Consider the following 20,369-nt stretch of genomic DNA (forward strand, 5'->3'; position numbering starts at 1 on the left):
ACTGAAGCCTCAAGGGAAATACTGGAAATTTAAATATATATATATATTCTTTAGCCTTTGATAAGCTTCTACTGTGATAATTCTTGAAAAAAACAAGAACCAAACAGACAAAATGAACTTACAGGATAGAAAGCAAATCCAATAAAAGGAAACAGTATCATTTTTGGCAGGAAAGTCAGGGAAAGTCAGAAGATAATTTCCTACAAGTGTCATGATTTCCATAGAGTCACAAAGCTAATTGCCTACATGCCAATTATGGCGAGAGGCCTTAGACTAGAGCAATAGCTATCTACAAAGGAACTCGGTATTGAACAGAAGGCCAGATGCTTTGGGTAAATAGTGATTACCTGATGTAAGTTTGATACCCTTGGGAGAAACCAACTCATCAGGCCAACCATGTACCACGAGAGGTCCACTCCCCTCCCAAATAATGTAAGTCTCACAAATGCTACTTCCATACACTGGTTCTGTGTTAAAAGGGAGAGAAGTGAATAAAGCTCTTGAAATAATTTCACCATCTTACACATTTGTCAGAGAGAATACTGACCATTGTTCTCTGCAACACAGGACCTTGTACACGTCCAATTTCTGTAGGGAACTCTGGACTGCCTTCCTCATTCCAGCCTGGCAACCTTTTCTCCCCCTCCCTTAGCCAACATTAGAAGAGAAGTTAACAAATGGATCTAATTACCACAGTGGTTTGAGGCTTCGCAGCTTTTTTTTTCCCCTTCCAGCTGTAAAGATGTCCTCAGACTGAGCTTCACATTCAAAACTGCTGTCAAACTCTCCCTTTAATGGGCACTTAAATTTAATGTCAAGCTGATGCCTGTGGAAGACCTTGATTAAATTTGCAAACAGTAGACTCTAACCGAACCAGAACTTTTAAGAGTTGTCTCATTTCGCCTTTCAAGCTTAAATCCCAGAAGTTTTCTTTTCTTCTTTGCAAAGAATTACAGAAGTTTGCTCGCAAAGATCCTATCAGGAAGAAAGCAAAGTGTAACAAGCAAAACCCCCTGTATGCTTTTAGAGAGAAGAAATCCCTCAGCTTATTAAAATTCTATGTGAATTAAAGATCCTTCCCATTGCTTTATTCCATTCCCAGCTCATTCAAAATCTATAACTATTTACTTTAATGACTCTATATTGTAAGCAGTCCTAAAAAGTTTACTTAAAACCTTCCTAGTGTTCTTTAATGCACACAGCAATTAAGAATTTTGTACTGTACGGGTAGAGTGAAAAACGTCATGGAGAAACATAAAACAAGTATGATAGAATCTCTACTAACAATGTCACTGCTTCAACCAGCTGCAAATGTCCAACCTCACTTCTTTCTTCTGCTGTTTCTTCTTTTGTCTTTGATAATCACACAGCCTCTCTTCCTCGAAGAGGAATAAAAGACTAAAAAGTTAAAAGCCCTAGAAAACTCATTGTTTTTTCACTGGCTACTGTTTCGAAAAGAGGCTGTTAGCTTTTGATTTTTCTTTCAGGTTCGTCCTACATCATCCAATTCAAACAAGTCTTCCTCTCAAAGAAAGCAAATCAAAATTGTCAAGACCTGTGAAGCGTGAAACATAAATTGCTTTTTCTAACTCCAAAAAGCACCAAGAAAGCATTAATTTCCACCTCTTTTTATAAACCTCTACCCCGTATCCTCTAATCTATAGACTTCACAATGTTTATATATTCTTCTGTATAATATGACAGGAGATCAAACCTTATTATGAAGGAATTGAACCTGTAGTACAACCAACATTTAAGCTAGTGTTATTTTGGAGTTTGACTAGACGCTTATGAAACATTCAAGCAGGATGACACAAATTCTTGGGGCTGCCAGTATAAAATAAATAGTCCACTGAGACACATCTACCATGCTGCTAATAGCTCTGTCCGTTTAGCTGGTGGGAGCACAGGCTTCATAGAAGGAGAACATGAGGCAGTAGAAACAGACAGCTTTGCAAAATGTTGCCAGATATGAAACATCCTGCCCTGAGATTTCTCACTGAACTACAGCAGAGAGTGTGCTTGTAATATGTCCCTTCTTTTAATACAATTCAGACCTGCATTTCTATACTTGGCTTTCTAAAGCTAATTCAATTCTGTGGTTAAAACAGCTCCACACAGCACTTGTTCTTAATTTTTTTTTTTTTAAAGGACTTGCGGTTTGCAGTTCATGGATAAAGTGGTAGGCAATCACCAGATTCCTGTTGAGAACTACAAATGATGAAGGGAGCAGCAGATGGTTTTGGAAGGGAGAGATTGATAGGGGTAATTTGTAGTGGAATAATACTATTTTCCAAACGAGGTGATAATAATTCATCCAGACAACTAAAAGTTCAGATGGTATCTCATTTAATTATATGTTACTAAATATTCCAAGAAATCTTTGACTCAGAAGCCTAACATAAAAAACTGATCAGCTGACATTTTTAGGTTCTGATGATCTGATCCTGTATAAATCCCTTTCATATTGACGCAGTTTATCCAGTTTTCTAAATACAATGTCCTCTCGTAAATTTTGTCATGCGTGTGATTCAAAAGGATAAGGGGAAAGCACCCCTCTGTATCAAAAAAGAGGAAAGGAATAAACTCATATTTTCCACATATTCCAAGGTAACAGGTGAGAAGAGTTACATTTCAGACTATGTCTCCAGGGACCTCCCAAACTCTGGGTGAGTGCAGAGCTTGGTGAGGAAATCAGATAAGGTGTCCACAGTGCCACTGCCCTATAAGACATAAAGCGCCAGGGAGCATCCACCTCACCTCACCAAAGTCAGGCAAAGAGGGCGCAGGGCACTGATCTCGTGTGTCTATAATTACCTACAACATTTACCGAATTCTAATGAATTCTGTTGCTAGCACTTAAAGAAGGGCGTACTATGAATATCAAAACATTCATTACTGATGTTAATGAATTTACCATGCCTATTTGGTAATGCCCAGCAACCATAGAAGTAATAAGACACGGAAGTTGGAGGGTGGGATAAATACTAGAAACACTTCACGTACAGTCTTTGTGCTTCAGAAACTACCTATTTTTCATGAACCTGCCCCTAGAATGAATGAAAAATGGCAGCGGATAAAAAGTTCCATTATTTTACATTAAAAAATACTCCTGTAATAAATATAACTGGCCTTACTTATTCTGTTTAATTCCTAAGTCACAATTCATTTCAGTAGAGTCTGCTGCTACTCAAAGGGGCCAAAGTTGATAGTGAAGAGTAACAAAAAAATAGATCAGCTAGACAACAACAAAAAAGGAAAGTTTAAAATCTCCAGGGGTGATTAGCAGTGTGCTGAGTGTTCCAAAGTGCCACTTAAAAACAAAGGTAAGGTCCAATCTTAAGACACAATAAGATTCTCTCAATTATACACACAGTAATATACATTTCATATTTATTAACAAAAAACGTCAAATGATTGTGTCAAACTGGAAAAGTGATAAGGTTTGAAAGTTGTTTTTAGCTGTATTTGTGGACTTTACTCAGTCCAGAAAGATGTTTTTATCTCCTAGAACAGAATTTGAATGACACTACTAAAGTGACAGATTTTCATAGAAACTCTCCTTCCTCCCTTTTGTCAAAGCAAAACATAGTAGGGGGTCTGTGGTTTTACCGGCAAGTGTGCCTTCTTAATGAGTGTGTATACGTGTCAACAGACTGGGGTGGGATGAAGGAAAAAGATAAAGTTAAAAGAGAAAAAGGCCGAATGTTAGAAAGAAGAAATGGAAGCTTCAGAGGAAAGGGGTTACTAAACTGCCCAAGAATCATTCACTAAAGTAATCCTCCAGTCCCTCCATATCCACATCCATTTCCAGGGAGGAATTCAAAGAGGCCAGAGCAGATGATGCATCCTTGGTTTTCTGGATGTTTGGCTTTGGTTGAAGAGTTTCCGGTTGGGCAGCCTCCTTCTTGATGTCTTTGCCTCCATTTAGAATACGCTGACTCTCACAAAAGAACTGATTAGGATGATTCAAAGAAAAGCCACAATCATCCACCTGTACAAAGAAGCAAATTTGGATCTCATTAACAGACAGCAAAGCTATAAATGCAGGATTTTCACAATCTGTCCCAGCCCTCACTCAAAACTTACTTAATATCTGAAACACGGCTCCTCGCTGTTCTGGTCTGTAACACTCAATCCACTGCTTGTACCATTTCATTCAAAGGAGCTTCAGCTAGTACCTGGACATTAATGACTCTTGATCTACCTTTTCAGCTGAAACCTCCGCTCTTAGTTCCAGTTCTCATGTGGCTCTAGTTCCGTATCAGGGCCCACTCAACACCCAGGATGCCTGAAAGGCCAACATGAAAACTATCCTTTCCGCCTCCCCTGCCCTCTCAGAGACTGGTATCAGCATCCACTCTTGGAGCATACTGGACACTCTCTCACCTCCACAGAACCCCAACTCCCATCCACACCTGGCCCTCAATTCTGGCAATATCTAAACTATTACCAATTCTGGCTGGTGATTACCAGAAAATAAAAAATTGGAAAACAATGGGTTTGGGAAACAAACCCGGGTGTGGGTCACATCATGTGGCAGTAATGCCCAGGTTAAGGACCTCTGTGATCACTACTGTACCTAGCATTTTGGAGACCAATAAATATATATTTTTTATTTTTAGTAGAGACAGGGGTCTCATTCTTGCTTAGGCTCATCTTGAACTCCTGAGCTCAAGTGATCCATCTGCCTCAGCCTCCCAAAGTGCTAGGATTACAGGCATGAGCCATCATGCCCAGCCTGGAAAAAAAAAAAAAAGCAATTATCACTGATTACTTTGATATTCATTCCTGATATCATTTATATTTTAGAGCTTATTTGTAGTCTGGCACATGTAATTCATACAGTATAAAATAAACTCTGAAAAAACAACCTAATTGAATGTAATTTCTTCATTCTAATCTTGGGCTTTCCCTGGTCATTCCTTTTATAGAAATTTTTTTTGTTTAAATTTTCACTTAATACAAACATGCTTCAGTTTGTAATATTATGCTATTTCTTTTCTCAAATACTACTACAAAACTTTTTTTTTTTTTTTTGAGACAGAGTCTTAAGCTGTCGCCCTCAGTAGAGTGCAGTGGCATCACAGCTCATAGCAACCTCAAACTCTTGGGCTTAAGCGATTCTCTTGCCTCAGCCTCCCAAATAACTGGGCCTACAGGTATCCACCACAATACCCAGCTATTTTTGTTGTTGTTGCAGTTGTCATTGTTGTTTTAGCTGGCCGGGGCCGAGTTCGAACCTACCAGCCTCAGGTGTATGTGACTCGCACCCTACCAACTGAGCTACAGGCGCCACCTACAAAACTTTTTAGTACCATTTAAAATTATGCATTACACTAATCTCCCTTTATCTGAGGTTTTGCTTTCTGTGGTTTCAAATCTCTGTCTTCCACACATGGAGCTGACAATAAAAATATCATTTTCTTAAGTTACTTACTTTGTTGTGGTTTCCTGGGTGGTATTTTCAACTTTATATATTTTTGGAAGCTAAGAAACCACCACACTTTTTTGTTCATCTGCTTTATGTTTACCAATCTTTTTACATCTTACTTTTTGTACAGAAGTAATTTGTACACCACAGGTACCTTAAGTATTTGGTGAGTTGGACCCAGAAATAGCCAGAGTATAGCCAGGTTACAAACTAGTAGTTTTTCAGAATCTAACAATGCATTTGTCTAATGCAAGAAATTTCTAGCCCAGTAAGTCATGTACTTAAAAACTTATACAAAGAAAGGAGAAGTGACAAGGGTCACAGATAAAGGCCTATTCGACTCCACAGTAGAGAGAAATTCCAGCTGGGAGGATGAAGGAAGGCTTTTAAGGGAAGTGCTATTGAGTTGGGTCCGCAAAGCTGGAGAGAGTGAAAAGCTGGGACCCTGAGGGAAAGGGCAGTGAAGACAGCAGGACCACGTGAGCAAGGCAAAAAGGAAATGTCCCAGGAAAGCATATGGTTCACACAGCCTGGTATGAAAGGCTCAAGAAAGGGAATAGCAGCGACCAGGCCTCCGAGAGGCTTGAAAACCAGGGTAAGTAGCCTAGACTGAATTCTCTAGGCAGTAGGGATCCACTAAACACCCTTAAGAAGGGAGGAGGTGTGATGAGGGTGATGCATACATAATCTTCTGGTGGATAAAAATGAACTGGCAGAGGGGAAAAGGAATGGCTATTACGGTCCAGAATGAACCCTCCTGATGTGTGGACCAATAAGCAGAAATGAGATCTTCTCTGGTAATTTTTAAGTACCTCAGGATTCCCTGATTCTTTTTAGTAAGTTAATATATGTTGGGCCAATAGTGTTATATGTAGTAACTTCAGTGTGTAACAGACTGATTTTAAGAGATATAGATCACTAAGAACAAATGTTTCTTGTTTTTAAAACTTGGTTGCTTAATTTCACAATGTTTCCTGAATGTCTTAGAATACATCTCTAATTTTTATTAACAATGGAGTCATTTGGCTTAGCACCCGTAGCAAAGTGGTTAGGGTGCCAGCCACATGCACCGGGGCTGGTGGGTTTGAACCCAGCCCTGGGCTTGCTAAACAAACAAAGAAAACATAGCCAGGCATTGTGGCAGATGCCTGTAGTCCCCAGCTACTTGGGAGGCTGAGGCAGGAGAATCGCTTGAACCAAGAGTTTGAGGATGCTGTGAGCTATGACGTCACAGCACTCTACTGAGGGCGACATAGTGAAACTCTGTCTCAATTAAAAAAAAAAAAAATGGAGTCTTTTGTGAACTTCTTTATTGTATAGTAGAACCTTTGTAATCTGACCACCCAAGGGACTATAACAAACTAGTCAACATACAGAGATGGTCAACATAAGGAACAAGGCCTATGGTACTGACATATGAAAATTAGGTCAATTTAAGGAGGTGGTCAGCTATGGAGGTTCCATTGCATTTAATTTTCAACGAACTCATTACAAACTGGGAGATCCAACATAAACTTTGTAAGTTGTGAAGTGTTTCACAAAAAGTAAACTTATTCCCTAACACATTTCAGTCAGAAGGCTTTATATTTTATAAATAGAAAAAAACCCCCAGAGATTAGAAGGCCCTTGAGATGTATTAAATTGAGCCTCCTCCTCCACAGGGATTAGGAAACTGGGGCCTAAAGAGAATATATGGTTTACTCAATGTCCTACAACTAGTAACTGGTTTGCCTCAATTAAAATTCAAACCTTTACACTACATTATTTAGTTGTTCTGAAAACTGTTTTCAGAGGTTTTATGCAAAGCCAAATAAACTGACAATGATACTTCCATTAGAATTATTTCTAGAGCTAAGCTTGGCTATAAAGATTATAAGAAAATATAGTCATATTATTTCATGCAAAAAGAATCTAATACCTTGGTGCTGTGTTAACACACTAGGGATTTTCTACACCTTGCTTCAAGTTGTTAACATTTTCAATACCTCTATCACAGAAGATAACTCTGAATTATTAGACTTCAGTGTGGACAAAACGAAATATGGTAATCTTTTTAAGTCTCAGTTTCCTCTATGATATGGAGAATAATAGTGCTCGATCATGGGGTTGCTATGGGAAAGCCAAAGAAATAAGAATGTTAACAGAAAGAGTTGGTGGTTCTATGACATCTAAATTAAATGTAGAAAGACTCAAGAAAGATAAGTCGCTTTAAAAAAAAGTTGAATTCCCAAAAGAACAGGAGAAAAGATCACATTGCTTCCTATACACTAAGTTTCTTTTCCACTTTAAAGAAACCCAAACTGGAAACTGCTAATGGTGTATTATGGGTATGGTTTGTGAAAGAAAGATGAGCTAGGGTTCCAATCACTAAGCTATACTCAAAAGACCTTGCCTTTACATCAAAAGATTAGCAAACGAATGACATTCAAATGCCTTAACTTGAAAACATAATATTTAAGGAACATACATATATTTTATAAATGCTCATTTTAGTTAATATGTTTTTATTAACTAACTAAAACAAGCTAGGTGCTTTGAAATGAGGGCTTGTACCGTGGCTCTGTGTGATGTTATGTTTCTCAACTTTCCCTCTTAGGCCTGCAACTGCCCTTCTTAACTACTTTGTGAAGCTCATTGTGATCTATTAAGTTGCTGGACAGAAAGATGAAATTATGAACAGTTTCCTTCTTTCAACTAAAGAAAGATGAAATGGTGTTATCTTTAAGGACAGGTTCTTTGTCTTTTGAGTTTCTTTCACTGATATTTTTGAAGAAAGTGTATATAGTTGCCATTAAATTCCTTTTTATCTTGCTCCAGGAAAAGAAAAAAAAAAAAAAAACAGGAGTTTTTGGAAAAAAGAAAACGCAAACTAAACAGAACAAAACAAAAACAGACCTTTAAAACCGAATTAGGAAAAAGACAAAGTGAGGTTTCTACATCTAACGCTACCATTTCCCTGATTTCTGATCCAGAGACAGCAGCTGTTTCTCTGACTCTCATTTGGAAAGCCGCGTATTCTCATGACTTTTGTCTACTGTGAGCCTTCTGCTTCTTTCTGTGCTCCTTTCCTGGTTTGGTTGCTGTGAGTGATGGTTTTCTTCGTGGCTGATGATTTCTGATTATGTTTCATACATTTTGTTAGGTATTAGGAAAGGCAAATTCTGTGATGCATTTTCATTCTGAGATATTAGCCTGAAAGATCCAAAATACTGTGAAGAGTCTGAAATGGGATTAGTGCAGCTGGAGTCCAGGCGAAGGGGGGGTGGCTGGAAGCCTTAACAGGCTGTAGTATAAATTTTAGATTTCATCTTGAGAGAAACAGGAAGCTATTTAAGGTTTTTAAAAAGGTTATTGAAATGATCAGATTCCTCTATTTTAAAGGTCACTCTAGTAGCTGTGTGGAGGAGAAAGGATTGGAATGGGACATGTGTAGATACTGGGAAATGAGTTAGGAAGGTACTGCAGGGATCCAAGTGAGAGGAGGTGGCTGCTAGCCCAGCATTCTAATTGATACCCATAATGGTGACCCTGAGTTACTGTAAAAAGGCTTAACTGTATTTCATATAGCCTGTTTAAGATACATGAAAATGTGTGATAGGTTTTAACAGGATTTCTGTAAAAATTTATAAATTGGGGGAAAATTATGCTCAGCTATTTAAAAAATAAGTACCCACAATTATTACTCTGTGTCCAAAGAGCTTTATTTCTGAAAACATTATTTTCAATTAAAATTCAGAGATTAACCTACACAAGGATTAGGGTCTTCATTTATACACGAAGCCCGGAGAAAGTAAAGAATATACTACAGTATAAAATTATTTTAAACACTGATCCCAAAAACTACTGAGGAAAACAGGTTTTAAGCAGGCCAGCTTTTGACACATACTAAATGAATCTCCCTCAGACATTTGCTTGGGATCAGCACATTTTGCACACAATGACCTTCACACAAACATGGGTCTCATATTTCTGCCACTGCAAATGTAGACTTTGAAGGAATGAAAGCAATATTGTTTTACCTATGGGATATTTGGGTTTTAATCAAGAGGTTTTGCAATGACAGCTTATAATGAGGCAGCTGGTATTACCAAAACAGCCATATGGAACTCTCATAGAGCTGCTGCAAATGGTATCAATTAACTGGTTCATTTTCAAAACTTGCATTTAAGTGGGTTTGATCACAGAGGCCTCAGGAACATAAACATAAGGTTTTATTTGGGAAGGGAGAGCAGGAAGGCAGAAACCTGACAGAAATAGATTCTATTTTTAAATTAGAAAAAATAATAAATGAAGGAAGATACCTTCAAAAAACCTATAACGAGACAGCCATTGATTACAAACAGCCTTTTACTTCGTTGATTTATAGGTAGTTTAAGATAGATTCTTTCTGCATGTGAGAGACTTGAGATACACTTTTTTAATATCTTCATTAATCCGAGGAAAATTTAAAAAATTAACCCTACTAGCAACATTCTTATGGAAATAATCAACAGGAAAGATTACACACGAGAGAGATTTACAACAGGAGAGATTTGAGGAGATTTGAGGAGAAAAAAACTCCTTTTTAGTGATTATGTCACAAACTCAATGTTTAATTCTAATTTTTATCTGTTATTTTTTTAAAAGAGGTTGGATCATAGACCTCAATTTGTGAAAGTTCTGAGGCCTCTTAGATCAAAGGGCTTCAAATAATTAAGAACATATAAGAAATTAAAACTCCCAAGCTGAGCCAGAGAATTAAGAAATGCAGCCTCCAAGGGGTGAGTCCCACAGAACAGATGCTGAAAATGCCAAACGTGCACCTTGTCTGGTGAGGTTCCCGAGAGATTTCACTGTGGCTTACTATTTCCTGATGATGAGTCCTTTAAATTTGTAAACACAAGCTATATTTTAAAAAGAGCAATAGTTTTAAAAGTTAGGAATAGAAGCGAACTGGACCCACAGCAGACCAGGAATCTGGGTCCAGACTGTCCACTAACTAGCTTGGAACAGACAGGCCTCCATGTTTTCATGATGAAGGTTGGATCAGATGACATGGATCTAAAGTCCCTCCATGTTTATTATTCTATGACTCTAAACAGGAGGGATCTAAACACTCCAGGTCATCACTACAAATCCACTATCAAATACCATAGAATAGCATAAGCTTTCAGATGAGTAGACCATTTGGGTTCAAATCCAAGTTCCATCCCCTCTTAGCAACATGACCTTACACATATTGCTCAGCTTCTCTAAGTTCTAGTCATCATAGAGAATATTATGTCATATAGAGACACATGGAATACCTTGCTGTACTGTGCATTCAAAGAGCTAATATGTTCAAAGAAGTGAATGTTGTGCCTAGCATGTGTTCAGGGTTCTACTGATATTGGTATTATTATTTTAATTATTATTGGTATATTATAGAATATATTTTTCCTGTGAAATGTTTTATCAAGACATTTTGCAGTTATATAACCAGAATAAAAAAAATTATTTTGTGACAACTAAGTAGAAATATAAAAATGATTATAAAACTTAGTAACTGATGACGACTTCAATACATGCAACGTCTTTTCTTGGAGGGTCATAGATCCCTGATAAATACCACAGACACTAGAAAAGCACATATAGGCCCTCAGAGACAAAATGTTTCAAAAGGTGCCTGGACCCCACACTCCCTTTTTGTATGTCTGCCCCAGGTTAGAAATCTATGCTCAGGAATCAGGATCAGCGGCTGTAAATCGGGGGCCAATGGGCTGAATTTGACCTGTAGATGAGTTCTACTGGCCTGCATAAGGCCTTAAAATTTGTCAATGGGAATGCCTTTAACACAATAAACTTTTTTTTATGAGACAGAGTTTCGCTCTGTCCCCCTTGGTAGAGTACTGTCATGTCATAGCTCACAGCAACCTGAAACTACTGGGCTCAAGCCATCTTCTTACCTCAGCCTCCCAAGTAGCTGGGACTATAGTCCTGTGCCACTATGCTTGGTTAATTTTTCCATGTTTAGTAGAGACAGGTTCCCATTCTTGCTCACACCAGTCTCAAACTCCTGAGCTCAAGTGATCCACTTGCCGTGGCCTCCCAGTGTGCTAAGATTACAGGTGTGAGCCACTGCACCCGACCTAACAGCACAAGTTCTCCAATGTGCCATAGTTGTGCCTTACTGACAGTAAGCTCAGCCAGCTTCACGTTTTTGTATTATTTGTCTGCTGTCTGTAGGCCTCAGAGTTTGTGACCCTTGCTTTATGCATTTTAGAACCTACTCTGAGATAGACTGGGCCAGTTAGTACTCACTCAATAACCTCGCAGACCTAGGAAGCTGGCAAGGTAATAGTCAAATACATTGCCCTGACTCACTCCGCATGCAATTTGGCTTCTGCCAGGCAGATAAAATATGAGACTTGGAAAGTAGATTAGAACAACATGAGGAAGGTAGCCACAAGTAGAGGGTTCAGATTTTTTGCATGGAAGATGACAAAAATCCTTGGGTTCTTCTGCTGAGCTGTGGCAAAGGTTCTGGATTTAGTCCAGGGATTGGCACATTAAGGCCGGTGGTCAAATCTGGCCCCTACCAATTTTTACAAATAATCTTTTTATAAATAATAATCTTCCTGGGTCAGGGTCATGTCTATTCATTTACATCTTTTCTGTGGCTGCTTTTTCACTATAATGGCAAAATTGGGTACTGTGACAGAAACTATATGGACCACAAAGCCTATACCCTCTGCCTCTTCATAGAAAAAGTTGACTGAGCCTTGGTCTCATCACGGATATGGAGTGGTGGGTGGCAGCTACAGTAAAGTGAGATTTTCCTCATGACGGAGCTTCTTCTACTTCTTCAGCATCCACACTCAGTTTTCTGGCCCTTCTATAACTTTTATCAGTTATTTAACACTGTGTAACAAATCCCTTTCTGCTGAAAATAGCTAAAATGGTTTCCACTGGTGAAACAGAAACCCTGGGTAGATAGAAAGTAACAGAAGACAAAGAATTAGGCTGTAAAGTAAAAAAAAATTACTTACGTTATGTGTCATCTCGAAGTATTTCTGACAGGCTACCTGGTAATGTGAACCCTTTACTAAATCCAAAATCTGAAATAAATGAGGAAAAAGAGAAAAATGAGAAATCAACTTTCTTCCAAGCCACCGTAGCTCACCGTTGTTGGCCTTTTCGTAATCCTCATTCCAGACAGGAAATGCAATAAATCATGCTGCGTGGTGTGCAGCCCAGACGTGTGATAATTCTGACATTATACAGTAGCGGTTGAGGTCAGCATTAAACCACAGACGACAAGAGATAGTAAGTGATCTTTCTGACCTACCAACCATGCATTTTAATAACTGTGCCTCGACAACAAGATGAAAATAGATCCTGGTATTTGTGACTTGGACAGTTATTGTCAGAACATCATATTGCAACATCTCTCCCAAAACTGTAGATATAAATCTAGCAATCTAATGGTTGGTACATGAAGCAATCAAGTACACTATTTAGATTTTTATTTTCCACATTACTAGTTTATACAGATACAGCATAAAATGCTGCTGTGTACCCATCAGGAAAATTTAATGTAAACCCTTTGGATGAGTATCTGTGAAGAGGGAATGCTTTTGCCTTCAATCAGATTTGTCCTTTTTGAAATGAAGTTATTTCTAGTAAAGCTCAGCAGAATATAAGAGTGAATAGTCTATTCTGAACCTATTAGAACATCATCCTATCTTTTGTAAATACAATTTGCTTCCCAATTCTACTTCATGTAATCTCTTCAGAGCGGTGCAAACTCCCATCCTTATCAGCAGAGTGCAATGCCAGCTGAAATTCATAAAGTTTCACCTTCCCATATCCCCAAATATTATAAATAAAAAATATATTTGGCCTATTTATCAAACACAGCAAAAAGCTGGAATTAAGAGATAACCTTAAATGAAGGGAAACATAATTCTGGAGAAATGTTAATTTCTATCCTTTTTCAAAAGGCTGACCTTCCTGTCATAAAAAGAAATGAATGCAAGTCTCAAATTTCTGCCATCCTCCTTATTGAATATAGCTTTGCATCTTTTGACAGATACACCAAAAAATTACAGGTGAAGAATGGGCACCAAACAATACCAAGAAGAATGTGCTTAAAAGATTCTTCGTCTCTGATTGTCTGACAGATTACATTTCTGATTTGATGTCACCTTTTATTAAATCTTATGAAAGACCTGTGTAAATGCCAACCACTCACAGAGTCCATTTGACCCATCTACTTTTCTTGGATTGTTATAGTAAAAATAAAAAATATATCAATTTAAAACGAATAACACACTTAAAAATGAAGAAAGTATCAAAGTTTTCCAAGTCATGCTAACACTCTGAGCTCATATTCTCTCATGCTTTACGCACAGATTTTTAAGTTGTATTGAAATAAACTTGCAAATAATTATTGGCAAACATCAATAATACCAATATGTTAATATCTATGAATTAGAATTTTGGAAAAGACTTCAAACATAAATTTAACTTTAAATGATGACATAAATTACCTGAAGAGAAAATTAATTCACAGAAATACAAAAATTCAACTATGTGATATATAAGTTTCTTTTATGTAAAAACAAAATAACGAATCCGATTATTTTACTCTATGTATATAAATTTCTTGTTCTAGTACATAAAACAGAAGTAATACATTTAAATATCTTCCTTGCGAAATAAATGTGTAACATTATGTACATACACACTAACATACAATAGAACCTTCATAGCTGACCACCTCAAGTTGACCTCATTTTCATAGACAAGTTCCTTACGTCAACCACCTCTGTATGTTGACCAGTTTGTTACAGTCCCTTGGGTGGTCAACTTACAGAGATTCTATGTTTGGGAAATGTGCTATGAAGAAATGCTGATAAGAAACATTAATAAAAATATTTAGTTGAGTGATAGTTACATATGTAAAAAAAAGCTATTAAGGACAACTGACATACAACCACAGAATGTGAGAAAGAAGATTTACTGAATATTTTAGATTCCATAAAAAAATTAAATTTAGATTAACCATGCAACAGTCTTCCCCCTCCCCCTCCACTCCCAGGGAGGGCTCTTCCTGAACAAAAATAATTCACTTTTCCTTTTTCCTTTATATTTTTAGGAATACTTTAAATTTGAAATTTGCTTACACATCTACAAATAAATCACCTAATCATCTACTCTTCCTTTTATCAATCATGTTGCTGCATATGTGAGGTGAGTAAAAGTTTCTGTACATATTTAAAGGTATAATTAAAAAAAAAAAAAAAGACAATAGAGGTTCCCCACCCCTTTGGCCAGAAATAACCCTTTATTACTTTTCTGGATTTAGAAAAGGCTACTCACAGACAGACACAGATGAGGTGAAGAAGAAGAGAGAATACCAAGTAACAGAAATATAGGAGACCAAAAAACTCAGCCACTAAGAAATCCAGAAAAACAAGGCTTTGGCGTGAGTATTAATGGTAGACACTATCTTCATTTCAAAGATGAAGAAATAAATCCTCTTAAAATAGGGACGTCTGTCTCATGAGGGCCATTTACAGCAGAAAACAAAAAATCACTTGCAATTGGATCTTGTTTTAAGAGGAATATAAAAAACATATGTGCTTTGAAAATGAAGACAGAAAACATGAAACATTACTCAAAAATCCAACAACTAATAAAAATGTAAAATTTCGGATTATCATCTATATTATGGAGATATAAGAAAAGGATAAAGGAGAGGAAGAGAAGTTCTTCCCGTGAGTGAAGCTTGGCTTTCTCTCTGAGTAAGATGAGCAGCTGCTGCGCTGTTCTAAGCACACAGTAAAGTGCATGGACTTAAGTTTTTAACAGGCTCATCCTGCATGCTGTGCTGGGAACAGACTGGAGGGCGGGTGTAGAAAGAAGGGGCTTAGTCTAAGGATCCAGGGAATAGATGAGCCGTCCCTGGACCAGGGTAGTAGTAATAGCAGTGGTGGTGAAGAGTGGTCAGATCTGGAGATAGAAGCATTTCCCCTGTAAGTGCCATAAACTGTTTCTGAACATCCGATGTTCAGCATGAAAATGCTCAAGAGGAATCGGTTCCCCAGTGTCTTACAATAATGCATTACATGCAAATTACACCCCAGCCCCACTGATTTCTTAAATAAAAGTAACTAGTTTTAAAACTCAGGAAAATGCCAATATATAACAAACAATCATATAAAATAAATGTGCAATACCCCCAAATAGCACCTACTAGCCACTAAACAACATAACTTGCTAAAAGATGCTTTCTGTGCAGTAACGTGAGACTGACCCTTCAAGCCTCTTTGGTGTTAGCAACATCTTAGATGCACACTGGTGTGCCGATTTCAAATGGTCACAAGTGATTCTGATGTTCTAGCACTTGTACATGGAGTGCAACTTGAGACTTTTTCTATACCACCTTTTGCTAAGTTTTTTTTTTAGATGCACATCACCAGTAAGCATTATAGTATTAAATATTCTGCAGATGTCTCTATTTTGAAGAAAGCGCTAAGACATCCTGCTGATGAGCTGGATCACTTTGAGGCAGGAAATACAAAGCTAAAAATCAGGGAAAGGGAAAAAAGAGTTAAGGCATTAGCAAGACACTAAAATTCAGTTTGTGATATAGCAGCAAATCCAAGAAGGACAGATGCCTGAAGTGGTCTCTGTGGAACAGAATTTGGGGTCAAAATCAAACTACTGCACACAGTAAAGAAGTCAGAATGAAAACGTAGTCAGACAACAGTACCATGGGCAGTATCTCCTCAGCACAGCATCTGCGGACCCCGACCTCTGTCCTCACAAACCAACCTGGCCCTTCTTAAAGACAGCTCTCCAAGGCTGGCAGGTAAGGATTGACCCAGAGTGAGGCTGAGAAACAGAGTGGATCAGGGAAACACATATTGCACCAAGTGGATATTCTTCCACGGGGGAAGAATTACAAGGAGGAGACAAAAGGAAACAAAGAGGAAGAAGAAACAGTTAGAAGAAAAATGTGAAAAGCCAGAGAAATGAGATAAGTAAAATGGACTCCACGTCTTGTGGTATATGTGACTTGTAAACATCAAAGTGCAACACACAGCTCACAAAAAATGTCTAACTTAGTCTCCAGTTTTCACGTCTATTCTAAAAGAACCACAGCACACAGGGGCCTCCTCTTGCCTGCAGCATTCATACCTCAGAAGGGTCCTCCAAACGTCAGAGGAAACCAAATCAAGGGCCAACTCTAAAGCCTGAGTGAAGTTTCATAATTTTTCTCTAGAAAAACAACTAAACAAATAGAGCAATTATATCAAATAAAGACATTTGCAAATGATAACAATTTTATTTAAAGAAAACATTTCTACTATGATCTAAGAATACTGCTCAAATGGCAGCATGACTTTTAGTTTTTAATGCCAGTATTTCCAGTCTAAAGTACAAAATGTCAAGAGTAACAATCCATTTATTGTTCTAATTTAGTTCATCAGTGATCAAAAGGCTAGGGAAAAATTAGTAGAGATATCAAACTTTGCTAATTCATATTTTTTAGCTTTTCTCTTTTTTTATTTTTAGCTATTCTTTATCAATTAACTGAAGTCCACCGAGAAGAATATTAGATTTTTAAAAATAAAACAATGGGCTCAGTGCTCATAGCACAGTGGTTACGGCGCCGGCCACATACACGGAGGCTGGTGGGTTCAAACCCAGCCTGGGCCAGCTAAACAACGATAATTGCAACGACAACAAAAATATAGGCGGGCGTTGTGGCGGGTGCCTGTAGTCCCAGCTACTTGGGAGGCTGAGGCAAGAGAATTGCTTAAGCCTAAGAGTTTGAGGTTGCTCTGAGCTATGATGCCATGGCACTCTACCGAGGGCAACATAGTAAAACTGTCTCAAAAAAAAATAAAAAATAAAAACAATGCAGTTTATCACCTTCACAAAAAAGATAAAATATTCGTATGTTGCTAAATTTGGCAAAAGCATTAATTAGGCTTAATCTACTACTTCATCCTCAAGGTGAATTACTTTGTTTTTTTTTTGTAAGAGAATTTTAATAAAGTAGTTAACCAAGATATCTTTGCAGTGGCGAAACAAAGAGCAAATAAGGTGATATTTTTCTAATGTGATAAGTGATGGAACATAGCCAGTTGATGAACATACGATAGGAAAACACTGGTATGAAATGCTATGCACACATAGATATATAAAATAGAACTATATGTATATAAATAGAACTCACTCTATAAATACACACATTTTATAACTCTGAGCTATACTTTCTTCTTTTTTCCTAATAATTCTCTAATATTTCCTGCCAGCTGCAAATTTCTCTCTGCTTTTTGCTTTAGTGCCCAGCAGTGAGGTTCAGATGACCACCTGGCAGCAGAATAGAGCCACCTGCCTAGGCTTGGCCTTGGTGAGTGACGTGCTGGACAGCTAGGTATGCTGCCCTCACCAGACAAGCTGCTAATCCATCTCCAGTTCAAGGTCTTCTGTCTTATTTAAAAGTGATAACAAGCTTGCTGCTTTCTAAAAAGCTCAACCTTTCAAAACTAGACCATAATGATATTGTTCCACTCCATTTCTAACCTGTCCTGTTTCAAAAGTGAAGGAAAAGCGTGGTGGAGGTGCCCAGTCCGGTACACTCTGAAAGGATTTCTCTGCTCCCATTTCTCACCAACTCAGCACAGCTTGGCCTGCTGCTGCCTTAGACCCTGCTGTGACCTTCCTTCACTGATCATCAGATGGGGGCTAAGTTTCCCTTTCTCAAAGATGTACTTTCATTCATTTAAAACCTTATATGCCAGGTATTTTTCTGACTCTGTATTATCTATAAACAAAGTTACCTGAATGAGTCAATTCTACCTCCAAATGTCTTTAAAACTTTCTTCCACTCCACGGTTCAGGCCCTCAATATTCCTTTTTATTGCAAAGCTTTTTGATTTATCCTTTCCTCACTCAAGAGAGCTTCCACACTGCCACCAAAGTAACTTTTCTAAAAACCAAATCTAACCCTGGCACTGCTGGCTCCCAGCTGACATGGAGCACAAACACTTCAGCATGGTTCAAAAAGCCCTTTCGCCAGACCCAGTTCCCTTCTGCTCCACCCATCCACCAGGGTCCTCCACTCTGGTCCAGCTTCCTCTGCAGTGTGTTCTATCAAATTTTTACCTCCCCATATCCTAGTGATGATCAAGGGATTTTCTTGTTTAAAATATTATTTGACTCAATTTAATCGAGAATTAGCTGTTTCTTTATGGCAGGACTTATCAGCGTGGTGTTTATCAAACTAATTTGTCCCAGAACTTATTTTTGATAGATCTCCCAGAGCTAAGGTTCCTGAAACACGCCCTTACTACTTTATCTAATTAATAGACTTGCCCCTACTGCCCTATCCTGGTGCAGTTTTCTTTCACCACTTATTTTTCTCCCCTGCTGGAAGATCAGCTCCAGGAAGGCAGGAGTCTCATCAGTTTTGTTCATCACCATAGTCCCAGTGCCTTAAACAGAAACTGGAATACAGTCATCACGGAAATGTTTGTTGGGATTGACTGAATGCTGGGCCCTTTGCCTAAGAAGCCCCACTTCCCTCCACTGGGGACACTCTTAGTGACTTTCAAACCCAAGTCCAATGTCACTTCCTATGAGTAACATGCCCTTCCACTCGCTCCTCAACAGAAGATCTTTTCCATCTGATTCTACAACTTATACTTTTGAATGTATTTTTACTAACGTGCTTATACTTTGATTATCAAAGCATTTACCATACTTTACTGTAGTTAAATAGGCACCAAGAAAATGATTCTTAGAAAGCAATTGAAACTGCTATCCAAAATAAGAATTTCTCAGTGCACGTTAACAACAATATTTTGGATTAAAGGATTTAAGCTTTTAGGGGACATTAACAACTAAGGAACAGAAGAGGGAAGGAAAGAGAAGGCAAAGGAGAGGAAAGAGGAGGAGGAAAGACAAATGAGAAGAGATGGGTAGGCCGGGTGCCGAGGGTCATGCCTGTAATCCTAGCACTCTGTGAGGCTGAAGCAGGAGAACTGCCTGACCTCAGGAGTTCAAGACCAACCCGACCAAGCCTGAGACACCATCTCTACTAAAACAGAAAACTTAGCCAGGCTTATGGCGGGTGCCTGTAGTCCCTGCTTCTCGGGAGGCTGAGGATCACTTGAGGCCAGGAGTTCGAGGCTGATGTGAGCTGTGATCCCATGTCACGCTAGCTTAGGCAACAGAGTGAGACTCTGTTTTATTTTTTTTTTAATATTTTCCAAAATATTACTTTATAAAGAGATGTATCGTATCTCCTTGACATGCTACTGAAAACAGACATAAAACTAAAAATCTGTCACTTAGAGGTTTTCCCAAGGACTAGAGGATTAAGAAGAAAAATACTATACATTCAGAAATAGAACCTTCAGCTAAGAAGAAATAACGTTGTAAATTGATGGCAAACGCCACCAAGAAATCTGACATGTCTTAAAGTTAAGCAGACTAAAAGATCTAAAATACTTGTTTTATGAACTGAAGTTAGTTATCTGAATTTCTAGGTACTAAAAGTTTGCTTCTCTAAAAAAGGGGAGGGTGCCTTTGGGAGTAGACTCTATAAAACTGATCAAGAAATAGAACTAAGCTAACAGAATACTTTTATGGCTATAGGAAGACAGGTGGAATTTCACAAAAGGATCCTATCATAAGTGATAGTATCAGTTGCCCTTAATAAAATTCTTCTATAGATATCACTAATTTCTCTTATAATAATAATAATTATAAAAACATGCATAGCTATAAATAGAGTACTAAAATTTCTCAAGAAAGAATGTTTTCCATTTTAATATAATTTTATTTTTAGCTTGCTTGTTCATTCTTCGTTTGCAGTACTTTTTTTTTGTTGTTCATTTTCTTTCTTCTTTTTTTTAGATGTTCTTTCTCTGGCGATGCTCTGTCCCCTTGTCTC

At 37.9% G+C, this 20,369-nt stretch overlaps 1 protein-coding gene across 4 annotated transcripts in view; it reads right to left on the bottom strand.

The window, feature by feature from the left end:
• Positions 1–2,345: 2,345 nt before the first annotated feature.
• Positions 2,346–20,369, bottom strand: part of PRIM2 (DNA primase subunit 2) — a 460,188-nt gene continuing 442,164 nt past the window's right edge. For 3 of the 4 annotated variants that reach the window (XM_053600944.1, XM_053600945.1, XM_053600946.1), the window contains 2 exons: positions 12,442–12,510; positions 2,346–3,994 (listed from right to left, as the gene is read on the bottom strand). In XM_053600944.1, coding sequence (XP_053456919.1) covers positions 3,764–3,994; positions 12,442–12,510 — 300 coding nt within the window. In that variant the 3' untranslated portion in view covers positions 2,346–3,763. The remainder of the gene's footprint in view (positions 3,995–12,441; positions 12,511–20,369) is intronic. The other variant, XM_053600947.1, reaches the window with a different exon arrangement.

The sequence above is a fragment of the Nycticebus coucang genome, chromosome 9 (genome assembly GCF_027406575.1).
Source record: "Nycticebus coucang isolate mNycCou1 chromosome 9, mNycCou1.pri, whole genome shotgun sequence".
NCBI classification, from domain to species: Eukaryota; Metazoa; Chordata; class Mammalia; order Primates; family Lorisidae; genus Nycticebus; species Nycticebus coucang.